Source organism: Diplotaxodon limnothrissa, linkage group LG13 (assembly GCF_057381915.1).
Source record: "Diplotaxodon limnothrissa isolate DT_005_m linkage group LG13, D_limnothrissa_male_GT1.1, whole genome shotgun sequence".
In the NCBI taxonomy this organism is placed as follows: Eukaryota; Metazoa; Chordata; class Actinopteri; order Cichliformes; family Cichlidae; genus Diplotaxodon; species Diplotaxodon limnothrissa.
Window position 1 is genome coordinate 34,320,704 of NC_140608.1, and position 27,354 is coordinate 34,348,057.

Consider the following 27,354-nt stretch of genomic DNA (forward strand, 5'->3'; position numbering starts at 1 on the left):
AGTTGGACAAGCCGAGACCCCAAAAGATACAGTGCAGGCGGAGATGGCAAGGTTAGAAATTGTATTGAACCATTATACTTTTAATCATTTGGATTAGTAAAAAAAAAAAAATCCCTGCATTTTGAAAATTATTTCTGCTTCTCACATATAGGTCATTTCCAGGATTTTTTACCAAAAAAAGGGGGAAAAATCGCTTTTCCCCACTCCAAAGTAGCACGCCGAGGCCTAAATCCAGCAAGCCATTCAGTGTATATATATATCTAGTGAATAAAGGCTGCACCAACACTCCTTCTGCTAGTGAGGAGCTGCAGCTGAGCCAAGCAGGGCTGGGAAAGAGATCCCTCATCTTGACTGATGATATGAGCCATACAATGGTAATGTAGTTAAACTTATATAAGAGAAATGCATTTACATAAAAAAATAAACATGTTCTATATCAAATCATAATGATAGACATGCAAATGATAGTTGGTTTGGGTCATATATTAGCACTGATAAAAATATTTCTGAATTATGTAGTTTTACCAATTGTGTCCCCTTATGTACTGTTTTAGATTAATAAACTGATAACTGAAGAATATCCCAAAATGGATGGAGTGCAAGGATGGTTGTTGCACAAGTCATCAGGTGCATAATTTTCCTCTTTGAAATTATTTTTTTTAGATGCTAGTGAAAGTTGAAAATGGTACAATGTTTTTTCTATTAATCTGTGTATTTAGGTGGTCAAGGTAGGAGGAAACTTTTAGCAATTCCTCCTGATGTAAATGGCTACACAGGAAGACTGATCCGCAACGTTTCCAGTGCAGGAAAGACCCTCTTGTATGTTGTTCCGCTGCAGCAGGACCTTGATCTTACTCCTCTTCCATCAGATGCAGCTGAATTTCAAACCATGCCAAAGGCTTCTTGTCAGGTGTGCAAGGAAAGTATGCCTCTGCATATCCTAGCACCCCATGTCAACAATTGTGTGAAGTCTCAGTCAACAGAAGAGGAAGATGAGGTGAATTTATGTTATATTGTGGAATATTGCCTTATTAACAGTCTATAAATATTTGGGATATTTGTGCACGTAATTATAGAAGGCTTTTTTTGTGTGTGTGACTATTCTGTTTTTGTTAATGTACAATACATTGTAGTAATTACAATTGTACTTCATAGACTGATGTCCAGCTTCTGTCTGTCATGAATTCACCAAGTTTTTGTAGAGAGCCTCTTGACATGAAGCAGGTGATAATGTTCAATCCACATATTTACAAATCATTGTTTCTTTTATGTTTTAACAGTATTTTTTTTTCTCTAGGACATGAAAGAATGCCCAATCTGTGTTTGCTGCTTTCCAGTGAATGAGATTGCCCAGCATGCAAGCCTGTGTGGTGAAAGGTTCGTTCAAATTTATACATATTAAACACATTTTCCTATGTTTACATCGGATTCCTTTTTAAAATTTTTAAGCCATTACAGTTTTGAGCTCAGTATGTAGTTACAGTAAATACTTACTTGGTCCACATTTTAATGCTTACAGTATATTTGAAACACACAATGTAATCACCGTACCTATTAAGCTCAGGACCCAATTTAAATGGCAGTAAAATCAGTTAAAAGACATCATAAGTTACATCACATATATTTTTGCTATTGTTCATAATTTTTAGACCTGAGGACAGTTCCACTCACATGACAGACGTTTATGTCAGTACTGACTCTGAGTGCAGTGTGCCAAGCAACAGAACAGATCCTTTAACTGATTTAGTCAGGTATGATTTATATTATTTGCCCTTTCAGATTATCTGGTTTTGTTTATAATACATTTGCTTTCATTTTAAGAAACAAAAATAATTTTATAATTTTTTTTTCTCAGTGAAGCAGATGTGCTACAGTGGCTTTCAAGTCAGGTGGATACCAGCAAAAACTTTAGGATTTGCATCACTCGCAATGATCTTGTTCAAAGAGGCTTCATTCAGTGGCAACGACAGAAGAAGGCTTCCCCTGTGAACAAACTCCACGTGACTTTTATCGGAGAAGCAGGAATTGATACTGGTGCATTAAGCAAAGAATTTTTGACTGGTATAGCTATGTACATTGTACTTACAGTTCAGATATTGAATATGGCCAAATCAAATTAAGATAAAGTATAAGGTTAACCCTTTAAATTATTTTGTCTTTCTGTATCTCTATGTAGAAATGATGCATGGTATTGAGACTCGACTGTTTGAAGGCAGTGGCAAGAAGGGAAAGAGTCCTGTCTACTCTATCAGTGATTTAGAAAGTAGTTTCTACAGGTTTGTCTGTTTTTATACATTTCCGAGGATTATGTAGCATATGAAGCATGTTAAATATTTCTTTGTATCTTGCAGAACTGCAGGAGAAGTGTTTTCAGTGAGCCTTGCACAGGGAGGTCCACCACCATGCTTCCTGAGAAGCTGGTGTTATCATTTTCTTGCAACAGGAAACTTCGATATTCTTCAGCTGACCAAAGATGATGTGGATGACACAGAATATAGGTCTCTAATCGAAAAGGTGAGCTGTGTTTGTACAGACTAGTGGAAAAGTGCTGATTGTTTGTGTGTGTATACAGTGTTGGGGAGTAACGTAAGACATGTACCGGCGTTACGTATTTAAAATACAAAATATGAGTAACTGTATTCCGTTACAGTTACCGTTTAAAAAGGTGGTATTTAGAATACAGTTACTTTGTTGAAATATATGAATTACACAGCGGCAGCGTTACGGTTGCCATGGTTACAGGGTGACGCGTGCTCTCTCTGCGACTGTGTGTTTCCTGGATGAGAGAGAGCCTTTTGGTTGTTGTTGTTGTGCTAAGCTAATAGGCAGTGTTACAGTCATAGCCCTAAAGAATGTAGCCTCATGGACAGTCTAGTCCGTGCTGCAGGGAGAATGGACTGCCATACTCGTTATGTGTCTGTGAGCGAGGAGGGAGAAAAAAGAAGAGTGGACAAGTACGAGTTGTCATCAAGCAGAAACGGGAGCTGGAAGCATGTAAATATAATAATAACCACTTCAGCCAAGAAGAGAGCCTGACGAGCCCAGTTGTAAGTAAGCTATTAAGACTCGACTGTACACCGTGTTCGTGTTTTCCTCCGAAACAATAAGTTCCTTTGCAGCAGCCTTTCAACGCCTCTCTCTGTCTCTCACTAGCAAATTTGACCCAGACAACAAAGTAAAGCTAGTATTTGGCTTCGAGCCCGACACGAACCTGACATATTAGCCAGAGGTCCCTTTACTATGGTTCGGAGCCGCGGACCTTCAATAAGAGTAATAAATCACATTTATGTAGTTGTAAATAGCATGATAATATATTAAGTAATCCAAAGTATTCAGAATACGTTACTCTCATTTAGTAACGTAACGGAATACGTTAAAAAATACAGTTTGGGGCCTGTAATCTGTAGTGGAATACATTTTAAAAGTAACCTTCACAATACTGTGTGTATAGTTGCATAATTTCAAAAACTTGAAATCATTTATTGTTTTGTTTTTGTATGTTTTCAGGTGGAAGTGGCAGACAACCTGACAGACCTCACTGAAGACATTGTGAGCTGTGGTTACACAGGACTTGTGAAGTTGGACAAACGGGACAGTATAATAAGGTAGTATATTTTAATAGACAATATACCAACCAGACACATTTGAAAGTAATATTTTGTAAGTTAAAACCCTGGTTTAGACCACCATACCCCATCAGTTTCACTAATGACTGTGTTTGCTTTTCTAAATAGATCAATTGTTGTGTATGCTACGGTGCGTCTGACTCCAATGCTACAGCAAATCAGAAATGGCATGAAGATCTACAACCTTCTGGAGGTGATTGGAAGGCACGAAAGTCTCTGTTCAAACCTGTTTGTTCCCAGCGATGAGAATGATGATACAGCGGTAAATATGTCTTTATTTATTTCAGGTGTTTTGTTTTTAGAACAGATTCTAAAAATACATGTGATGCAGTAATAGCCCTGTGAGGACTTTTTTGTTTCAGCCTTTATTTAGGTTGCTCAGATTAATGACTATTGAAGAATATATATATTTGTTATTGTTTATTTGAAATCACAACACGTGACACCCCCCAAAATCTCTTTAGCCGGATGCTGATTACATAATGAGCATCCTTGAGCCTGAGCTGAGTGAGAGGGGAAGTCCAAGGCATGCCAAAGAAAATGCCATCATCAACTTCTTCCAAGACTTCCTGGAGAACCTTGAAACCTCAGGTTTGTGCCGTCGGCCAGTTACTGATATTATCATCAAACCAACATTAACACAACAGCTGTTACAAATATAGTGTTGTAACATTTCTTTCAAACGTACTGTACTCTGCAAAATTGTCATCACGGAACTGAAATCTCTGTAAAGATTTGTTTATATGTTTTGATGTTTTATACAATCTACCACATGTCTAAATGACAAAATTGGTTTTGCATATTAATAAATTTTGTGGCATGACAGTTAAAGATTTAAAGTAAGTCAAATCTGCTTCTTCAGATCAGGATAAAGACAAAAAGAGCTGTGAGTATGGGATACAAGTCCTACAGGACCAGGAACAGGACCAGGAAGAATACTGGATTTCCAAACACCAACCACCGAGAATGTCTGTCCCAGCGATTATGCAGTGGTTAACTGGACAAAGACACAAACCATGCCTTCCTTCAGAAAGGGCAAGTTTTAAAATACATGTAAGATTTGAGCATCAATGCAAAGATACGATGCCTGGACACTACATATGTTACCCACTTGTAAGTGCCTGCACAAACACAATCATCTTCCCTGTGGCACACATGAACTCATACACCGAGTTCACAGAAGTTATGACAACAGCTGTCACAATGGGGAGAGATTTCAGCCGTGTGTAGTTGACACTCAAATAGCATGCCATCACAAGTTATGCAGTATTGCACTGTATTTCTACTATTTGTGTAACCCTTTAGACCTATTTCAGTTCTTGGAACAGCGTAAGAAAGGAAAAAAGATTTACAGTTAGATTATTTTTCCATGTTGTTTCACTTACTTTTTGTTCTTATAATGTTAAAAACTATGTTCACAAAACGGAGGAGCCCATTCAGAAGACTGCATTCATAAAAACTTGAGTCTAAGATTCAACTTGTTCGCAAATTAAATTCTGTAAGTCTGAAGAAGTTTAAGTGAATTTTGTTTAAATATATTTTCTGTATATAAAGCATGTAGTTTTATTTTGTTACAGAAAAGTTTTCCACTGTGAAATTGTAAATTTATTGATATCGCAACTGTTTTGCTGAAAATAAATATTCTTACACTTGATGAATTGTTTTTTTCAGTCATTAAAATGATATCATTTAATTGTTTAGAGTATTTATTGGCATGACATGTTAAACAAATTTAATCAATCCAGTTACAAAAACATCAGACATGAGATGCTTAACTGACTGTGGCTACTTTAAACATGAAGTTATAAAAGGTAAAAACAGTATTTGATGCAATTAAAAAAGATATAATCTGAAAATACATCTTAAGATTGATTGATTTGCTATTTTGTCATTACAATACAAATAATGTGGTCAAATCCTATGAGAAAGGCTAACTGAGTGGGTTCTGTTGTGTTACTGAATGAACTATGATGTAGTTCAGCACTCTCTCATAAAGGTCTCTTCCGTTGTCAAAGGAGGGACTAAGAGGATGAATGGCTGCCCTCAGTCCTGCCATCTCCTCAGGCCCCAAAGGACACTGTATTGGTGGAAGAACTACACCACCACTCTCTGGTCTCGAACAGTCAAGGTCCAAAGAGAAATGTTCTTGAATGTCCTGAAAATCCACTTGCTTTTGTTATGAACAGTATAACTATAGTATGCAGCAATTAAAAAAGTATGTTAAAGTCTTTAAAAACAAAGACAGGTGCACATGTTAAATATATGCATGTCATGAATTTCAAGGTACAAAAACATAAGCGTTATAAAACATCTGTAATAGCACATTTTATAGTCATACCTCAGTGTTTTCTGGTGGAGCGACAGGATTTTGAAGAAGTCCAATAGTCCAAAGTTGATTAGGCGTAAGATTTTGTTCTGTTCGCAGTGCATGATTATCCCACCCGTTCTTGAAAGTGTCAAGGTCCTTCTGCAGACGTTCCACAAAGATGTACTGAGCACAGAACAGGTGGAGGCTGTTGGAGGGGTCGAGCAGGCTGTCTTCCTCAAGGTTGTGAAGTAGCTCATAATAAACACTGGTTACAGCCATCCAGACATCACGCCACAAGCGCTCAACTCTACAACATAAAAAATATCAAAAGAACAGTAGTTTACAAATCCAGGCTTGTACCTGTTTTTGATTTACTAATGATAAAAGACCCATGTATTTAAAAATAAATGAATAAATATTGAATAAGACGCTGGTGAATGTGATGATTGATTTGGGTTTACAAGAAAGAGATGATATATATATATATATATATATATATATATATATATATATATATATATATATATATATATATATATATATATATATATATGTATGCTAAGTCCTGTATATAACTTACCTTTGATTGTGAACACTTTTTCTTGAAATGTAGCTTGCTCTGCCACAACCACGAACAGTAAAAATGCAATGAGCAATGCCAACATTTTCGACACCCTGGTCTCCTCTAACTCTGCATGACGAAATAGAATACAAACAAGTGTTCAGAAGGTTGAATAATAATATAGCATGTATCAAGGTTGTACATTACCTTAAAGGAAAGCCAAACTGTTCAACAGAGCTCACAAAGAAGCCTAATGCAGTTGATGCCTTGTTATTATTTCCAGCACCAAGGTACATTATCTGGAAAATAATTTATGAATAACTGATTTTGTTTTGAAGAAACAAACACAATATCTAACCAACTAAGAACACCTGACAGTTATATACTTTCTTAAAGTAAAATAAAGACAACTCAACACTAATGAACGTAAATTTCTTGTCAAAGGAGTGGAAGAAGAATACGCCACTTTCTCTCTATAGGGTAGTTAATTAATTTTGAGAAAAGAAATTGTGATTGCAATGGAATATTGTTTACCTTTCGCGAATAGCCATCAATCCCAGCAAATATAACTATGCCATATCTAAAAAAGAAAAATGTGAAACACACACACACGTCCAAGTATAACATTTGTCCACAAGTCAGAATTTATCAACTTGTTTTTTTCTTTGCTTACTAAACAGGAATTTTTTTTTTACTTTGTAGAAATAGAAATTTACCTGAATCCTCTAACCGTTAACGTAAAATGCCTTATGCTCAAATCATAAATGAAAATAGTTACAGTGTATCCAGAGTACTGAACATACAAACACGTACTGTACACAAACCTGATGAGTTTGTGGTTTGTATCTACATGGACCAATGAGAGGGGACCTTTTACAGAGTACACTCTTCTTGCAACACAGCCGACAGATGCCATCCTTTCTAGGATTCCTGCAGCATCTACCCTATGCATCGATGCAGACACTTGCTCCCATTTGACACGGTATCCCATGGCCTGCAGTTCCCCCATCATCATTCGATAGCCGATGTGTGGCAGTCTCCTTTTAACTGATCTAACAAGGCTGTCCAGCTCATCATCTGTGACACTGCTATATGATGCATGCACTGAAAGTCCATACTCTTGCATCCGACGAAATAATGTCCTTTTGCTGACACCCAGAAGCCGAGCTATACTTGGAATGGAAAATTTCATGTTGATGAGGCTTTGCAAACATTCTTCTGATATACTAAGTTTACGTTGTCCTCCCGCTGTGTATACAACATCAACAAGAGAAGAATGTGGGTGTCTCTCTCCGTCTTGAAAATTTATCAGTCTCAAAAGATTGGATAAGGCATTAAGAATATCTTGTGGTACTGCTAAAATATTACCAAATGACCGTATAAGTCTCAATTCATGACTGATGACATAATGCAAATAGTCCATATCTACAGGTCTGCGTTGTACAGCTCCATGAAGCTTTGTTAGCAATCTTTCATAGAACTGCCTCCTTATTAATGGTACCTGGAACAGAAATTGATACATTTGCTAATTGTGCACTAATGACATATCAATCTATGCATACGTACATGAACACAACAGGAAGATAAAGAAATTAAATCATTTACATCAACAAGTACATCCATTTCATAGGACTTTTAATGAATTTTAGTTTAAAATACATTTGTGATTTAAAAATACTTAAAAATGCAAAATATGTGAAAACTTTTTGTCCAGATTGGAGCAGAATATTCATATTTAAAATTAATTTAGTTACAAATGGCTTGGTACAGCACCCTTTTTACACTGACAGACAGGCAACTATTTTGTTTTAAAGAGTACGGCAAGCAAAGATTTATAAAAAAAAACAGGTGACCTGCAACACTGCCATAAAGACATTACTTGCAACCCTACACTTGTCTTACCGTTATGTGCCTGGAATCTGCCATTGCTTAATATGTTATCATCACCACTGGCCATCAGGAGTAAGGCTCTGGCACCCTTGTAGATACCTTTGCAGATTGAACCTCAAATCCCTGTACTGCAGAATCCATTTCAAAGTTAAAGTGTTTGTTTATTCACAAAAGAGACAGGGGCATCACTGAATTTAGCAAATTTTAGCTGCCAGCTAGCTTGCTACAACAAATAGGCTAATGTTGGCATTTTACCACAACTTCACCAGATTTAGCTAATAAAAACTACACCTATGTCCAGTCGAGTGAAATAGCAAAGAAAGACGACGGAAAATGATTACTTACCTGTGGTTTAGAGGGTCCACTTGAACTTGATGCAGCCATTATTGAAAGAGGCAAAAAGAGAAAAATGGCAGCTTGGTCAGCACGAGCAACGGACTCTATAATGTCTGCAAATTCATGCGGGTCGGAATCCCCGCCCCCTCAAGCGCGCCTCCGGATGCCAAAACAGTGCCAGCAGATTGAAACTGAAAAATGGTTTGAAACCGAAAAATGGATTGAAACCGAAAACTGGTTTGAAACCGAAAAATGGATTGAAACCGAAAAAAAAAAAAATTGTAAGCGAAAAAAAAAAAAATTACAGTTTTAATTAATTGTTTTTCACTATCCATTTTTTTTCGGTTTCAATACAAGATTTTTCAGTACGTTTATTTCAGTTACAATATTTTTTTTCGGTTTCAATCCATTTTTCGGTTTCGTTTCAAGGTGGCATCGTTCTGATTCCATAAGGCACCAATACAGGCCCTGGTGATATGTAGTTGGCCTCAGCCATGACCACACCCTGGTGTAATGTAAATGTCCTAAACCAGTAGCAAAGGCCCTGGTGTAATGTGAATGACCTTAGCCAACACCACTGGCCCTGGTGAAATGTGCATGATATGTTTACTTAGCCTGATACGGCGAAGGACACTGTCTCAGCTGAACTATGGACACGCACACACATACACTTACACTGATAAGCACGCACTCATCCCCCTCCCATCCAAACGCCTTCGATGCTTGTTCCTGCGGGGGAAGGCAGCGGGTCTGCGTGCCGCGCTGAAATGATAGCATGGTGCAGGACGACTGCTGTGTTCCTTCGAATCACCCCCCACCCCCTATCCATCCCCTGTGGCTTGTCATGTGCTCTGATGTTGTGATGTGGACATTAATGTGCTCTCTGTGCAGAGGAGTTTTTTTGTTTCCTGTTCTCATGCTGTCCTCCCATAGGTTGCCCAGCGTGTGAAGAGGTCTCTTTTTTTCCTCTTGTACTTTTCCCAATGTTGTGTAATTTTTTCAGTGTTATTCTCTCAACGCTGCCGGTCTCCGACTGTATTCCCATGTGATGTCTTGTTGTTGTGTGTGTAAGTCGGGGGGGGTCCTATTCCTCTGTGGGGCAACCTGCATATGGCCAATAAAGCATTCATTCATTCATTCATTCATTCATATCAGTCAGCACCACAGGCCCAGGCGTAATGTGGATGGCATCAACGAGCAGCAGAGGCCCTGGTGGGGTGAAGATGGCCTCAAAGGAAGCACTGTCCCTGGTGTAATGTGGATGGTAGAAGTCGGCATCACAGGCCCTGATGTAATGCGGATGGCCTCAGCCAAAAGCACAGTCCCTGGTTTGGTTAAGATGGCCTCACAGGAAGCACTGTCTCTGGTGTAATGTGAATGGCATGATATCGGTCAGCACCACAGGCCCAGGTATAATGTGGATGGCATCAACGACTAGCACAGGCCCTGGTGAAATGTAGTTGGCCTCAGCCAGTAGCACAGGCCCTGTTGTTATGTGGATGGCATGAGCCAGCAATGCAGGCCCTTGTGAAATGTGGATGGCCTCATCCAACAACACTGTCCCTGGTGAAATATGGATGGTATTGGTCAGCACCACTGGCCATGGTGTAATGTGAATGGCCTTAGCCAACACCACTGCCCCTGGTGTAATGTGGATGGCATCAGCCAGTATCACATGCCCTTGTGTATTGTGGATGTCGTCAGCCAGCAACACAAGCACTGGTGAAATGTAGTTGGCCCCACCCAGTAGCACAGTCCCTGATGTAATGTGGATGGCATGACCAAGCAACGCAGGCCCTGGTGAAATAAGGATGGCCTCAGCCAGCAACAAAGGCCCTGGTTTTTTGAAGATGACCTCACAGGGAGCACTGGCCCTGGTTTAATGTGGATGGCATCAGGCAGTAGCACAGGCCTTTGTATATTGTGGATGGGATCAGGCACCAATACAGGCCCTGGTGATATGTAGTTGGCCTCAGCCATGACCACACCCTGGTGTAATGTAAATGTCCTAAGCCAGTAGCAAAGGCCCTGGTGTAATGTGAATGACCTTAGCCAACACCACTGGCCCTGGTGAAATGTGCATGATATCGGTCAGCACCACAGGCCCAGGCGTAATGTGGATGGCATCAACGAGCAGCAGAGGCCCTGGTGGGGTGAAGATGGCCTCAAAGCAAGCACTGTCCCTGGTGTAATGTGGATGGTAGAAGTCGGCATCAAAGGCCCTGATGTAATGCGGATGGCCTCAGCCAAAAGCACAGTCCCTGGTTTGGTTAAGATGGCCTCACAGGAAGCACTGTCTCTGGTGTAATGTGAATGGCCTTAGCCAACACCACTGGCCCTGGGAAATGTGCATGATATCGGTCAGCACAAAAGGCCCAGTGGTGTAATGTGGATGGCCTCATCCAACAACACTGGCCGTGGTGAAATATGGATGGTTTTGGACAGCACCACTTGCGCTGGTATAATGTGGATGGCATCAACGACTAGCACAGGCCCTGGTGAAATGTAGTTGGCCTCAGCCAGTAGCACAGGCCCTGTTGTTATGTGGATGGCATGAGCCAGCAATGCAGGCCCTTGTGAAATGTGGATGGCCTCATCTAACAACACTGTCCCTGGTGAAATATGGATGGTATTGGTCAGCACCACTGGCCCTGGTGTAATGTGAATGGCCTTAGCCAACACCACTGCCCCTGGTGTAATGTGGATGGCATCAGCCAGTATCACATGCCCTTGTGTATTGTGGATGTCGTCAGCCAGCAACACAAGCACTGGTGAAATGTAGTTGGCCTCACCCAGTAGCACAGTCCCTGGTGTAATGTGGATGGCATGACCAAAAAACGCAGGCCCTGGTGAAATGAGGATGGCCTCAGCCAGCAACAAAGGCCCTGGTGTGGTGAAGATGGCCTCAACGGGAGCACTGGCCCTGGTTTAATGTGGATGGCATCAGGCAGTTGCACAGGCCTTTGTATATTGTCGATGGGATCAGGCACCAATACAGGCCCTGGTGATATGTAGTTGGCCTCACCCATGACCACACCCTAGTGTAATGTAAATGTCCTAAGGCAGTAGCAAAGGCCCTGGTGTAATGTGAATGACCTTAGCCAACACCACTGGCCCTGGTGAAATGTGCATGATATCGGTCAGCACCACAGGCCCAGGTGTAATGTGGATGGCATCAACGAGCAGCAGAGGCCCTGGTGGGGTGAAGGTGGCCTCAAAGCAACCACTGTCCCTGGTGTAATGTGGATGGTAGAAGTCGGCATCAAAGGCCCTGATGTAATGTGGATGGCCTCAGCCAAAAGCACAGTCCCTGGTTTGGTTAAGATGGCCTCACAGGAAGCACTGTCTCTGGTGTAATGTGAATGGCCTTAGCCAACATCACTGGCCCTGGGAAATGTGCATGATATCGGTCAGCACCACAGGCCCAGGTGTAATGTGGATGGCATGACCAAGCAACGCAGGCCCTGGTGAAATGAGGATGGCCTCAGCCAGAAACAAAGGCCCTGGTGTTGTGAAGATGGCCTCACAAGGAGCACTGGCCCTGGTTTAATGTGGATGGCATCAGGCAGTAGCACAGGCCTTTGTATATTGTCGATGGGATCAGGCACCAACACAGGCCCTGGTGATATGTAGTTGGCCTCAGCCATGACCACACCCAGGTGTAATGTAAATGTCCTAAGCCAGTAGCAAAGGCCCTGGTGTAATGTGAATGACCTTAACCAACACCACTGGCCCTGGTGAAATGTGCATGATATCGGTCAGCACCACAGGCCCAGGCGTAATGTGGATGGCATCAACGAGCAGCAGAGGCCCTGGTGGGGTGAAGATGGCCTCAAAGCAAGCACTGTCCCTGGTGAAATATGGATGGTATTGGTCAGCATCACTGGCCCTGGTGTAATGTGAATGGCCTCAGCCAACACCACTTCCCCTGGTGTATTGTGGATGTCGTCAGCCAACAACACAAGCACTGGTGAAATGTAGTTGGCCTCACCCAGTAGCACAGTCCCTGGTGTAATGTGGATGGCATGATCAAGCAACGAAAGCCCTGGTGAAATGAGGATGGCCTCAGCCAAAAGCACAGTCCCTGGTTTGGTTAAGATGGCCTCACAGGAAGCACTGTCTCTGGTGTAATGTGAATGGCCTCAGCCAACACCACTGGCCCTGGGAAATGTGCATGATATCGGTCAGCACCACAGGCCCAGGTGTAATGTGGATGGCATGACCAAGCAACGCAGGCCCTGGTGAAATGGGGATGGCCTCAGCCAGCAACAAAGGCCCTGGTGTTGTGAAGATGGCCTCACAAGGAGCACTGGCCCTGGTTTAATGTGGATGGCATCAGCCAGTAGCACAGGCCTTTGTATATTGTCGATGGGATCAGGCACCAATACAGGCCCTGGTGATATGTAGTTGGCCTCAGTCATGACCAGACCCTGGTGTAATGTAAATGTCCTAAGCCAGTAGCAAAGGCCCTGGTGTAATGTGAATGGCCTTAGCCAACACCACTGCCCCTGGTGTAATGTGGATGGCATCAGCCAGTATCACATGCCCTTGTGTATTGTGGATGTCGTCAGCCAGCAACACAAGCACTGGTGAAATGTAGTTGGCCTCACCCAGTAGCACAGGCCCAGGTGTAATGTGGATGGCATGACCAAGCAACGCAGGCCCTGGTGAAATGAGGATTGCCTCAGCCAGCAACAAAGGCCCTGGTGTTGTGAAGATGGCCTCACAAGGAGCACTGGCCCTGGTTTAATGTGGATGGCATCAGGCAATAGCACAGGCCCTTTTGTTATGTGGATGGCATGAGCCAGCAATGCAGGCCCTTGTGAAATGTGGATGGCCTCATCTAACAACACTGTCCCTGGTGAAATATGGATGGTATTGGTCAGCACCACTGGCCCTGGTGTAATGTGAATGGCCTTAGCCAACACCACTGCCCCTGGTTTAATGCTGATGGCATCAGCCAGTATCACATGCCCTTGTGTATTGTGGATGTCGTCAGCCAGCAACACAAGCACTGGTGAAATGTAGTTTGCCTCACCCAGTAGCACAGTCCCTGGTGTAATGTGGATGGCATGACCAAGCAACGCAGGCCCTGGTGAAATGAGGATGGCCTCAGCCAGCAACAAAGGCCCTGGTTTTGTGAAGATGGCCTCACAGGGAGCACTGGCCCTGGTTTAATGTGGATGGCATCGGGCAGTAGCACAGGCCTTTGTATATTGTGGATGGGATCAGGCACCAATACAGGCACTGGTGATATGTAGTTGGCCTCAGCCATAACCACACCCTGGTGTAATGTAAATGTCCTAAGCCAGTAGCAAAGGCCCTGGTGTAATGTGAATGACCTTAGCCAACACCACTGGCCCTGGTGAAATGTGCATGATATTGGTCAGCACCACAGGCCCAGGCGTAATGTGGATGGCATCAACGAGCAGCAGAGGCCCTGGTGGGGTGAAGATGGCCTCAAAGGAAGCATTGTCCCTGGTGTAATGTGGATGGTAGAAGTCGGCATCACAGGCCCTGATGTAATGCGGATGGCCTCTGCCAAAAGCACAGTCCGTGGTTTGGTTAAGATGGCCTCACAGGAAGCACTGTCTCTGGTGTAATGTGAATGGCCTTAGCCAACATCACTGGCCCTGGGAAATGTGCATGATATCGGTCAGCACCACAGGCCCAGGTGTAATGTGGATGGCATGACCAAGCAACGCAGGCCCTGGTGAAATGAGGATGGCCTCAGCCAGCAACAAAGGCCCTGGTGTTGTGAAGATGGCCTCACAAGGAGCACTGGCCCTGGTTTAATGTGGATGGCATCAGGCAGTAGCACAGGCCCTTTTGTTATGTGGATGGCATGAGCCAGCAATGCAGGCCCTTGTGAAATGTGGATGGCCTCATCCAACAACACTGGCCGTGGTGAAATGTGGATGGTTTTGGACAGCACCACTTGCGCTGGTATAATGTGGATGGCATCAACGACTAGCACAGGCCCTGGTGAAATGTAGTTGGCCTCAGCCAGTAGCACAGGCCCTGTTGCTATGTGGATGGCATGAGCCAGCAATGCAGGCCCTTGTGAAATGTGGATGGCCTCATCTAACAACACTCTCCCTGGTGAAATATGGATGGTATTGGTCAGCACCACGGACCCTGGTGTAATGTTAATGGCCTTAGCCAACACCACTGCTCCTGGTGTAATATGGATGGCATCAGCTAGTATCACATGCCCTTGTGTATTGTGGATATCGTCAGCCAGCAACACAAGCACTGGTGAAATGTAGTTGGCCTCAACCAGTAGCACAGTCCCTGGTGTAATGTGGATGGCATGACCAAGCAACGCAGGCCCTGGTGAAATGAGGATGGCCTCAGCCCTGGTTTTGTGAAGATGGCCTCACAGGGAGCACTGGCCCTGGTTTAATGTGGATGGCATCGGGCAGTAGCACAGGCCTTTGTATATTGTGGATGGGATCAGGCACCAATACAGGCACTGGTGATATGTAGTTGGCCTCAGCCATAACCACACCCTGGTGTAATGTAAATGTCCTAAGCCAGTAGCAAAGGCCCTGGTGTAATGTGAATGACCTTAGCCAACACCACTGGCCCTGGTGAAATGTGCATGATATCGGTCAGCACCACAGCCCCAGGCGTAATGTGGATGGCATCAACGAGCAGCAGAGGCCCTGGTGGGGTGAAGATGGCCTCAAAGCAAGCACTGTCCCTGGTGTAATGTGGATGGTAGAAGTCGGCATCACAGACTCTGATGTAATGCGGATGGCCTCAGCCAAAAGCACAGTCCCTGGTTTGGTTTAGATGGCCTCACAGGAATCACTGTCTCTGGTGTAATGTGAATGGCCTTAGCCAACACCACTGGCCCTGGGAAATGTGCATGATATCGGTCAGCACCACAGGCCCAGGTGTAATGTGGATGGCCTCATCCAACAGCACTGGCCGTGGTGAAATGTGGATGGTTTTGGACAGCACCACTTGCGCTGGTATAATGTGGATGGCATCAACGACTAGCACAGGCCCTGGTGAAATGTAGTTGGCCTCAGCCAGTAGCACAGGCCCTGTTGTTATGTGGATGGCATGAGCCAGCAATGCAGGCCCTTGTGAAATGTGGATGGCCTCATCTAACAACACTGTCCCTGGTGAAATATGGATGGTATTGGTCAGCACCACTGGCCCTGGTGTAATGTGAATGGCCTTAGCCAACACCACTGCCCCTGGAGTAATGTTGATGGCATCAGCTAGTATCACATGCCCTTGTGTATTGTGGATATCGTCAGCCAGCAACACAAGCACTGGTGAAATGTAGTTGGCCTCACCCAGTAGCACAGTCCCTGGTGTAATGTGGATGGCATGACCAAGCAACGCAGGCCCTGGTGAAATGAGGATGGCCTCAGCCAGCAACAAAGGCCCTGGTGTGGTTAAGATGGCCTCTGGTGTAATGTGAATGGCCTTAGCCAACACCACTGGCCCTGGGAAATGTGCATGATATCGGTCAGCACCACAGGCCCACGTGTAATGTGGATGGCATGACCAAGCAACGCAGGCCCTGGTGAAATGAGGATGGCCTCAGCCAGCAACAAAGGCCCTGGTGTTGTGAAGATGGCCTGACAGGGAGCACTGGCCCTGGTTTAATGTGGATGGCATCAGGCAGTAGCACAGGCCTTGTATATTGTCGATGGGATCATGCACCAATACAGGCCCTGGTGATATGTAGTTGGCCTCAGCCATGACCACACCCTGGTGTAATGTAAATGTCCTAAACCAGTAGCAAAGGCCCTGGTGTAATGTGAATGACCTTAGCCAACACCACTGGCCCTGGTGAAATGTGCATGATATCGGTCAGCACCACAGGCCCAGGCGTAATGTGGATGGCATCAACGAGCAGCAGAGGCCCTGGTGGTTTGAAGATGGCCTCAAAGCAAGCACTGTCCCTGGTGTAATGTGGATGGTAGAAGTTGGCATCAAAGGCCCTGATGTAATGCGGATGGCCTCAGCCAAAAGCACAGTCCCTGGTTTGGTTAAGATGGCCTCACAGGAAGCACTGTCTCTGGTGTAATGTGAATGGCCTTTGCCAACACCACTGGCCCTGGGAAATGTCCATGATATCGGTCAGCACCACAGGCCCAGTGGTGTAATGTGGATGGCCTCATCCAACAACACTGGCCGTGGTGAAATATGGATGGTTTTGGACAGCACCACTTGCGCTGGTATAATGTGGATGACATCAACGACTAGCACAGGCCCTGGTGAAATGTAGTTGGCCTCAGCCAGTAGCACAGGCCCTGTTGTTAGGTGGATGGCATGAGCCAGCAATGCAGGCCCTTGTGAAATGTGGATGGCCTCATCTAACAACACTGTCCCTGGTGAAATATGGATGGTATTGGTCAGCACCACTGGCCCTGGTGTAATGTTAATGGCCTTAGCCAACACCACTGCCCCTGGTGTAATGTGGATGGCATCAGCCAGTATCACATGCCCTTGTGTATTGTGGATGTCGTCAGCCAGCAACACAAGCCCTGGTGAAATGTAGTTGGCCTCACCCAGTAGCACAGGCCCTGGTGTAATGTGGATGGCCTCATCTAACAACACTGTCCCTGGTGAAATATGGATGGTATTGGTCAGCACCACTGGCCCTGGTGAAATGTGAATGGCCTTAGCCAACACCACTGGCCCTGGGAAATGTGCATGATATCGGTCAGCACCACAGGCCCAGGTGTAATGTGGAAGGCATGACCAAGCAACGCAGGCCCTGGTGAAATGAGGATGGCCTCAGCCAGCAACAAAGGCCCTGGTTTTGTGAAGATGGCTGGGAAAACAGGTTTTGCAGCTGTTTGAGCTAAGATTTCCAAGTTATTCACATAATGAAAACCTATACTTTTTTTCGGTCGAGTTCCCCATTCAAATGCATGTAACAGTGAGAAACGCGCTGTCTTGGCGAAAGAAAGCGTTTTTGTACAACTTCATATAAATAGCTGTAACTTTTGATAGAAGACTCAGACAAACATGTTTATGGCTTTATCTTATAGAACTCAAGGTCTCCGTGCTGGGAAAACAGGTTTTGCAGCTGTTTGAGCTAAGATTTCCAAGTTATTCACATAATGAAAACCTATACTTTGTTTCGGTCGAGTTCCCCATTCAAAATGCATGTAACAGTGAGAAAAGCACTGTCTTGGCGAAAGAAAACGTTTTTGTACAACTTCATAGAAATAGCTGTAACTTTTGATAGAAGACTCAGACAAACATGTTTATGGCCTTATATTATAGAACTCAAGGTTTCCGTGCTGGGAAAACAGGTTTTGCAGCTGTTTGAGCTAAGATTTCCAAGTTATTCACATAATGAAAACTTATACTTTGTTTCGGTCGAGTTCCCCATTCAAATGCATGTAACAGTGAGAAACGCACTGTCTTGGCGAAAGAAAGCGTTTTTGTACAACTTCATATAAATAGCTGTAACTTTTGATAGAAGACTCAGACAAACATGTTTATGGCTTTATCTTATAGAACTCAAGGTCTCCGTGCTGGGAAAACAGGTTTTGCAGCTGTTTGAGCTAAGATTTCCAAGTTATTCACATAATGAAAACCTATACTTTTTTTCGGTCGAGTTCCCCATTCAAATGCATGTAACAGTGAGAAACGCACTGTCTTGGCGAAAGAAAGCGTTTTTGTACAACTTCATATAAATAGCTGTAACTTTTGATAGAAGACTCAGACAAACTTGTTTATGGCTTTATCTTATAGAACTCAAGGTCTCCGTGCTGGGAAAACAGGTTTTGCAGCTGTTTGAGCTAAGATTTCCAAGTTATTCACATAATGAAAACTTATACTTTGTTTCGGTCGAGTTCCCCATTCAAATGCATGTAACAGTGAGAAACGCACTGTCTTGGCGAAAGAAAGCGTTTTTGTACAACTTCATATAAATAGCTGTAACTTTTGATAGAAGACTCAGACAAACATGTTTATGGCTTTATCTTATAGAACTCAAGGTCTCCGTGCTGGGAAAACAGGTTTTGCAGCTGTTTGAGCTAAGATTTCCAAGTTATTCACATAATGAAAACCTATACTTTGTTTCGGTCGAGTTCCCCATTCAAAATGCATGTAACAGTGAGAAACGCACTGTCTTGGCGAAAGAAAACGTTTTTGTACAACTTCATATAAATAGCTGTAACTTTTGATAGAAGACTCAGACAAACATGTTTATGGCCTTATATTATACAACTCAAGGTTTCCGTGCTGGGAAAACAGGTTTTGCAGCTGTTTGAGCTAAGATTTCCAAGTTATTCACATAATGAAAACTTATACTTTGTTTCGGTGGAGTTCCCCATTCAAATGCATGTAACAGTGAGAAACGCACTGTCTTGGCGAAAGAAAGCGTTTTTGTACAACTTCATATGAATAGCTGTAACTTTTGATAGAAGACTCGGATACACATGTTTATGGCTTTATCTTATAGAACTCAAGGTTCCCGTGCTGGGAAAACAGGTTTTGCAGCTGTTTGAGCTAAGATTTCCAAGTTATTCACATAATGAAAACCTATACTTTGTTTCGGTCGAGTTTCCAATGTAACAGTGAGAAACGCACTGTCTTGGCGAAAGAAAGCGTTTTTGTACAACTTCATATAAATAGCTGTAACTTTTGATAGAAGACTCAGACAAACTTGTTTATGGCTTTATCTTATAGAACTCAAGGTCTCCGTGCTGGGAAAACAGGTTTTGCAGCTGTTTGAGCTAAGATTTCCAAGTTATTCACATAATGAAAACTTATACTTTGTTTCGGTCGAGTTCCCCATTCAAATGCATGTAACAGTGAGAAACGCACTGTCTTGGCGAAAGAAAGCGTTTTTGTACAACTTCATATAAATAGCTGTAACTTTTGATAGAAGACTCAGACAAACATGTTTATGGCTTTATCTTATAGAACTCAAGGTCTCCGTGCTGGGAAAACAGGTTTTGCAGCTGTTTGAGCTAAGATTTCCAAGTTATTCACATAATGAAAACCTATACTTTGTTTCGGTCGAGTTCCCCATTCAAAATGCATGTAACAGTGAGAAACGCACTGTCTTGGCGAAAGAAAACGTTTTTGTACAACTTCATATAAATAGCTGTAACTTTTGATAGAAGACTCAGACAAACATGTTTATGGCCTTATATTATACAACTCAAGGTTTCCGTGCTGGGAAAACAGGTTTTGCAGCTGTTTGAGCTAAGATTTCCAAGTTATTCACATAATGAAAACTTATACTTTGTTTCGGTGGAGTTCCCCATTCAAATGCATGTAACAGTGAGAAACGCACTGTCTTGGCGAAAGAAAGCGTTTTTGTACAACTTCATATGAATAGCTGTAACTTTTGATAGAAGACTCGGATACACATGTTTATGGCTTTATCTTATAGAACTCAAGGTTCCCGTGCTGGGAAAACAGGTTTTGCAGCTGTTTGAGCTAAGATTTCCAAGTTATTCACATAATGAAAACCTATACTTTGTTTCGGTGGAGTTCCCCATTCAAATGCATGTAACAGTGAGAAACGCACTGTCTTGGCGAAAGAAAGCGTTTTTGTACAACTTCATATAAATAGCTGTAACTTTTGATAGAAGACTCAGACAAACATGTTTATGGCTTTATCTTATAGAACTCAAGGTCTCCGTGCTGGGAAAACAGGTTTTGCAGCTGTTTGAGCTAAGATTTCCAAGTTATTCACATAATGAAAACCTATACTTTGTTTCGGTCGAGTTTCCAATGTAACAGTGAGAAACGCACTGTCTTGGCGAAAGAAAGCTATTTTGTACAACTTCATATAAATAGCTGTAACTTTTGATAGAAGACTCAGACAAACATGTTTATGGCTTTATCTTATAGAACTCAAGGTCTCCGTGCTGGGAAAACAGGTTTTGCAGCTGTTTGAGCTAAGATTTCCAAGTTATTCACATAATGAAAACCTATACTTTGTTTCGGTCGAGTTCCCCATTCAAAATGCATGTAACAGTGAGAAACGCACTGTCTTGGCGGAAGAAAGCGTTTTTGTACAACTTCATATGAATAGCTGTAACTTTTGATAGAAGACTCGGATACACATGTTTATGGCTTTATCTTATAGAACTCAAGGTTCCCGTGCTGGGAAAACAGGTTTTGCAGCTGTTTGAGCTAAGATTTCCAAGTTATTCACATAATGAAAACCTATACTTTGTTTCGGTCGAGTTCCCCATTCAAAATGCATGTAACAGTGAGAAACGCACTGTCTTGGCGAAAGAAAACGTTTTTGTACAACTTCATATAAATAGCTGTAACTTTTGATAGAAGACTCAGACAAACATGTTTATGGCCTTATATTATACAACTCAAGGTTTCCGTGCTGGGAAAACAGGTTTTGCAGCTGTTTGAGCTAAGATTTCCAAGTTATTCACATAATGAAAACTTATACTTTGTTTCGGTGGAGTTCCCCATTCAAATGCATGTAACAGTGAGAAACGCACTGTCTTGGCGAAAGAAAGCGTTTTTGTACAACTTCATATGAATAGCTGTAACTTTTGATAGAAGACTCGGATACACATGTTTATGGCTTTATCTTATAGAACTCAAGGTTCCCGTGCTGGGAAAACAGGTTTTGCAGCTGTTTGAGCTAAGATTTCCAAGTTATTCACATAATGAAAACTTATACTTTGTTTCGGTGGAGTTCCCCATTCAAATGCATGTAACAGTGAGAAACGCACTGTCTTGGCGAAAGAAAGCGTTTTTGTACAACTTCATATGAATAGCTGTAACTTTTGATAGAAGACTCGGATACACATGTTTATGGCTTTATCTTATAGAACTCAAGGTTCCCGTGCTGGGAAAACAGGTTTTGCAGCTGTTTGAGCTAAGATTTCCAAGTTATTCACATAATGAAAACCTATACTTTGTTTCGGTCGAGTTCCCCATTCAAATGCATGTAACAGTGAGAAACGCACTGTCTTGGCGAAAGAAAGCGTTTTTGTACAACTTCATATAAATAGCTGTAACTTTTGATAGAAGACTCAGACAAACATGTTTATGGCTTTATCTTATAGAACTCAAGGTCTCCGTGCTGGGAAAACAGGTTTTGCAGCTGTTTGAGCTAAGATTTCCAAGTTATTCACATAATGAAAACCTATACTTTGTTTCGGTCGAGTTTCCAATGTAACAGTGAGAAACGCACTGTCTTGGCGAAAGAAAGCTATTTTGTACAACTTCATATAAATAGCTGTAACTTTTGATAGAAGACTCAGACAAACATGTTTATGGCTTTATCTTATAGAACTCAAGGTCTCCGTGCTGGGAAAACAGGTTTTGCAGCTGTTTGAGCTAAGATTTCCAAGTTATTCACATAATGAAAACCTATACTTTGTTTCGGTCGAGTTCCCCATTCAAAATGCATGTAACAGTGAGAAACGCACTGTCTTGGCGAAAGAAAGCGTTTTTGTACAACTTCATATGAATAGCTGTAACTTTTGATAGAAGACTCGGATACACATGTTTATGGCTTTATCTTATAGAACTCAAGGTTCCCGTGCTGGGAAAACAGGTTTTGCAGCTGTTTGAGCTAAGATTTCCAAGTTATTCACATAATGAAAACCTATACTTTTTTTCGGTCGAGTTCCCCATTCAAATGCATGTAACAGTGAGAAACGCGCTGTCTTGGCGAAAGAAAGCGTTTTTGTACAACTTCATATAAATAGCTGTAACTTTTGATAGAAGACTCGGATACACATGTTTATGGCTTTATCTTATAGAACTCAAGGTTTCCGTGCTGGGAAAACAGGTTTTGCAGCTGTTTGAGCTAAGATTTCCAAGTTATTCACATAATGAAAACCTATACTTTGTTTCGGTCGAGTTCCCCATTCAAAATGCATGTAACAGTGAGAAACGCACTGTCTTGGCGAAAGAAAGCGTTTTTGTACAACTTCATATAAATAGCTGTAACTTTTGATAGAAGACTCAGACAAACATGTTTATGGCTTTATCTTATAGAACTCAAGGTCTCCGTGCTGGGAAAACAGGTTTTGCAGCTGTTTGAGCTAAGATTTCCAAGTTATTCACATAATGAAAACCTATACTTTTTTTCGGTCGAGTTCCCCATTCAAATGCATGTAACAGTGAGAAACGCACTGTCTTGGCGAAAGAAAGCGTTTTTGTACAACTTCATATAAATAGCTGTAACTTTTGATAGAAGACTCAGACAAACTTGTTTATGGCTTTATCTTATAGAACTCAAGGTCTCCGTGCTGGGAAAACAGGTTTTGCAGCTGTTTGAGCTAAGATTTCCAAGTTATTCACATAATGAAAACCTATACTTTGTTTCGGTCGAGTTCCCCATTCAAAATGCATGTAACAGTGAGAAACGCACTGTCTTGGCGAAAGAAAACGTTTTTGTACAACTTCATATAAATAGCTGTAACTTTTGATAGAAGACTCAGACAAACATGTTTATGGCCTTATATTATACAACTCAAGGTTTCCGTGCTGGGAAAACAGGTTTTGCAGCTGTTTGAGCTAAGATTTCCAAGTTATTCACATAATGAAAACTTATACTTTGTTTCGGTGGAGTTCCCCATTCAAATGCATGTAACAGTGAGAAACGCACTGTCTTGGCGAAAGAAAACGTTTTTGTACAACTTCATATAAATAGCTGTAACTTTTGATAGAAGACTCAGACAAACATGTTTATGGCCTTATATTATACAACTCAAGGTTTCCGTGCTGGGAAAACAGGTTTTGCAGCTGTTTGAGCTAAGATTTCCAAGTTATTCACATAATGAAAACCTATACTTTGTTTCGGTCGAGTTTCCAATGTAACAGTGAGAAACGCACTGTCTTGGCGAAAGAAAGCGTTTTTGTACAACTTCATATAAATAGCTGTAACTTTTGATAGAAGACTCAGACAAACTTGTTTATGGCTTTATCTTATAGAACTCAAGGTCTCCGTGCTGGGAAAACAGGTTTTGCAGCTGTTTGAGCTAAGATTTCCAAGTTATTCACATAATGAAAACTTATACTTTGTTTCGGTCGAGTTCCCCATTCAAATGCATGTAACAGTGAGAAACGCACTGTCTTGGCGAAAGAAAGCGTTTTTGTACAACTTCATATAAATAGCTGTAACTTTTGATAGAAGACTCAGACAAACATGTTTATGGCTTTATCTTATAGAACTCAAGGTCTCCGTGCTGGGAAAACAGGTTTTGCAGCTGTTTGAGCTAAGATTTCCAAGTTATTCACATAATGAAAACCTATACTTTGTTTCGGTCGAGTTTCCAATGTAACAGTGAGAAACGCACTGTCTTGGCGAAAGAAAGCTATTTTGTACAACTTCATATAAATAGCTGTAACTTTTGATAGAAGACTCAGACAAACATGTTTATGGCTTTATCTTATAGAACTCAAGGTCTCCGTGCTGGGAAAACAGGTTTTGCAGCTGTTTGAGCTAAGATTTCCAAGTTATTCACATAATGAAAACCTATACTTTGTTTCGGTCGAGTTCCCCATTCAAAATGCATGTAACAGTGAGAAACGCACTGTCTTGGCGAAAGAAAGCGTTTTTGTACAACTTCATATGAATAGCTGTAACTTTTGATAGAAGACTCGGATACACATGTTTATGGCTTTATCTTATAGAACTCAAGGTTCCCGTGCTGGGAAAACAGGTTTTGCAGCTGTTTGAGCTAAGATTTCCAAGTTATTCACATAATGAAAACCTATACTTTTTTTCGGTCGAGTTCCCCATTCAAATGCATGTAACAGTGAGAAACGCGCTGTCTTGGCGAAAGAAAGCGTTTTTGTACAACTTCATATAAATAGCTGTAACTTTTGATAGAAGACTCGGATACACATGTTTATGGCTTTATCTTATAGAACTCAAGGTTTCCGTGCTGGGAAAACAGGTTTTGCAGCTGTTTGAGCTAAGATTTCCAAGTTATTCACATAATGAAAACCTATACTTTGTTTCGGTCGAGTTCCCCATTCAAAATGCATGTAACAGTGAGAAACGCACTGTCTTGGCGAAAGAAAGCGTTTTTGTACAACTTCATATAAATAGCTGTAACTTTTGATAGAAGACTCAGACAAACATGTTTATGGCTTTATCTTATAGAACTCAAGGTCTCCGTGCTGGGAAAACAGGTTTTGCAGCTGTTTGAGCTAAGATTTCCAAGTTATTCACATAATGAAAACCTATACTTTTTTTCGGTCGAGTTCCCCATTCAAATGCATGTAACAGTGAGAAACGCACTGTCTTGGCGAAAGAAAGCGTTTTTGTACAACTTCATATAAATAGCTGTAACTTTTGATAGAAGACTCAGACAAACTTGTTTATGGCTTTATCTTATAGAACTCAAGGTCTCCGTGCTGGGAAAACAGGTTTTGCAGCTGTTTGAGCTAAGATTTCCAAGTTATTCACATAATGAAAACCTATACTTTGTTTCGGTCGAGTTCCCCATTCAAAATGCATGTAACAGTGAGAAACGCACTGTCTTGGCGAAAGAAAACGTTTTTGTACAACTTCATATAAATAGCTGTAACTTTTGATAGAAGACTCAGACAAACATGTTTATGGCCTTATATTATACAACTCAAGGTTTCCGTGCTGGGAAAACAGGTTTTGCAGCTGTTTGAGCTAAGATTTCCAAGTTATTCACATAATGAAAACTTATACTTTGTTTCGGTGGAGTTCCCCATTCAAATGCATGTAACAGTGAGAAACGCACTGTCTTGGCGAAAGAAAACGTTTTTGTACAACTTCATATAAATAGCTGTAACTTTTGATAGAAGACTCAGACAAACATGTTTATGGCCTTATATTATACAACTCAAGGTTTCCGTGCTGGGAAAACAGGTTTTGCAGCTGTTTGAGCTAAGATTTCCAAGTTATTCACATAATGAAAACTTATACTTTGTTTCGGTGGAGTTCCCCATTCAAATGCATGTAACAGTGAGAAACGCACTGTCTTGGCGAAAGAAAGCGTTTTTGTACAACTTCATATGAATAGCTGTAACTTTTGATAGAAGACTCGGATACACATGTTTATGGCTTTATCTTATAGAACTCAAGGTTCCCGTGCTGGGAAAACAGGTTTTGCAGCTGTTTGAGCTAAGATTTCCAAGTTATTCACATAATGAAAACTTATACTTTGTTTCGGTGGAGTTCCCCATTCAAATGCATGTAACAGTGAGAAACGCACTGTCTTGGCGAAAGAAAGCGTTTTTGTACAACTTCATATGAATAGCTGTAACTTTTGATAGAAGACTCGGATACACATGTTTATGGCTTTATCTTATAGAACTCAAGGTTCCCGTGCTGGGAAAACAGGTTTTGCAGCTGTTTGAGCTAAGATTTCCAAGTTATTCACATAATGAAAACCTATACTTTGTTTCGGTCGAGTTCCCCATTCAAATGCATGTAACAGTGAGAAACGCACTGTCTTGGCGAAAGAAAGCGTTTTTGTACAACTTCATATAAATAGCTGTAACTTTTGATAGAAGACTCAGACAAACATGTTTATGGCTTTATCTTATAGAACTCAAGGTCTCCGTGCTGGGAAAACAGGTTTTGCAGCTGTTTGAGCTAAGATTTCCAAGTTATTCACATAATGAAAACCTATACTTTGTTTCGGTCGAGTTTCCAATGTAACAGTGAGAAACGCACTGTCTTGGCGAAAGAAAGCTATTTTGTACAACTTCATATAAATAGCTGTAACTTTTGATAGAAGACTCAGACAAACATGTTTATGGCTTTATCTTATAGAACTCAAGGTCTCCGTGCTGGGAAAACAGGTTTTGCAGCTGTTTGAGCTAAGATTTCCAAGTTATTCACATAATGAAAACCTATACTTTGTTTCGGTCGAGTTCCCCATTCAAAATGCATGTAACAGTGAGAAACGCACTGTCTTGGCGAAAGAAAGCGTTTTTGTACAACTTCATATGAATAGCTGTAACTTTTGATAGAAGACTCGGATACACATGTTTATGGCTTTATCTTATAGAACTCAAGGTTCCCGTGCTGGGAAAACAGGTTTTGCAGCTGTTTGAGCTAAGATTTCCAAGTTATTCACATAATGAAAACCTATACTTTTTTTCGGTCGAGTTCCCCATTCAAATGCATGTAACAGTGAGAAACGCGCTGTCTTGGCGAAAGAAAGCGTTTTTGTACAACTTCATATAAATAGCTGTAACTTTTGATAGAAGACTCGGATACACATGTTTATGGCTTTATCTTATAGAACTCAAGGTTTCCGTGCTGGGAAAACAGGTTTTGCAGCTGTTTGAGCTAAGATTTCCAAGTTATTCACATAATGAAAACCTATACTTTGTTTCGGTCGAGTTCCCCATTCAAAATGCATGTAACAGTGAGAAACGCACTGTCTTGGCGAAAGAAAGCGTTTTTGTACAACTTCATATAAATAGCTGTAACTTTTGATAGAAGACTCAGACAAACATGTTTATGGCTTTATCTTATAGAACTCAAGGTCTCCGTGCTGGGAAAACAGGTTTTGCAGCTGTTTGAGCTAAGATTTCCAAGTTATTCACATAATGAAAACCTATACTTTTTTTCGGTCGAGTTCCCCATTCAAATGCATGTAACAGTGAGAAACGCACTGTCTTGGCGAAAGAAAGCGTTTTTGTACAACTTCATA

The 27,354-nt window shown here is 41.7% G+C and overlaps 2 protein-coding genes across 2 annotated transcripts; one reads left to right on the top strand and one right to left on the bottom strand.

Moving 5' to 3' along the window:
- The first annotated feature begins 34 nt into the window (after positions 1-34).
- On the top strand, positions 35-4,856 carry LOC146620588 (uncharacterized). Its single transcript, XM_085369028.1, has 13 exons — positions 35-51; positions 152-374; positions 555-627; positions 720-997; positions 1,298-1,377; positions 1,650-1,751; positions 1,856-2,061; positions 2,177-2,276; positions 2,352-2,514; positions 3,508-3,605; positions 3,735-3,888; positions 4,091-4,217; positions 4,489-4,856. Exons 1-13 carry the CDS (start codon positions 44-46, stop codon positions 4,854-4,856), a joined length of 1,980 nt encoding a protein of 659 aa, XP_085225154.1. The 5' UTR covers positions 35-43.
- A 700-nt stretch (positions 4,857-5,556) lies between these two features.
- LOC146620589 (uncharacterized) lies at positions 5,557-8,770 on the bottom strand. The gene is made up of 7 exons (XM_085369029.1): positions 8,732-8,770; positions 7,321-7,997; positions 7,031-7,076; positions 6,704-6,795; positions 6,515-6,625; positions 5,965-6,241; positions 5,557-5,781 (listed from the first exon to the last, which is right to left on the bottom strand). The coding sequence occupies exons 1-7, from the start codon at positions 8,768-8,770 to the stop codon at positions 5,557-5,559; spliced, it is 1,467 nt and encodes a 488-aa protein (XP_085225155.1).
- Between the last annotated feature and the right edge of the window lie 18,584 nt (positions 8,771-27,354).

Coding starts and splice junctions, on each gene's coding strand:
- LOC146620588 (XM_085369028.1), top strand. Junction 375..554: donor ATGATATGAGCCATACAATG/GTAATGTAGTTA, acceptor GTACTGTTTTAG/ATTAATAAACTGATAACTGA. Junction 628..719: donor GTTGTTGCACAAGTCATCAG/GTGCATAATTTT, acceptor CTGTGTATTTAG/GTGGTCAAGGTAGGAGGAAA.
- LOC146620589 (XM_085369029.1), bottom strand. CDS start 8,770: ATGGCTGCATCAAGTTCAAGTGGACCCTCTAAACCACAG. Junction 7,998..8,731: donor GTGGACCCTCTAAACCACAG/GTAAGTAATCAT, acceptor TTTCTGTTCCAG/GTACCATTAATAAGGAGGCA. Junction 6,626..6,703: donor CAGTTTGGCTTTCCTTTAAG/GTAATGTACAAC, acceptor TTCGTCATGCAG/AGTTAGAGGAGACCAGGGTG.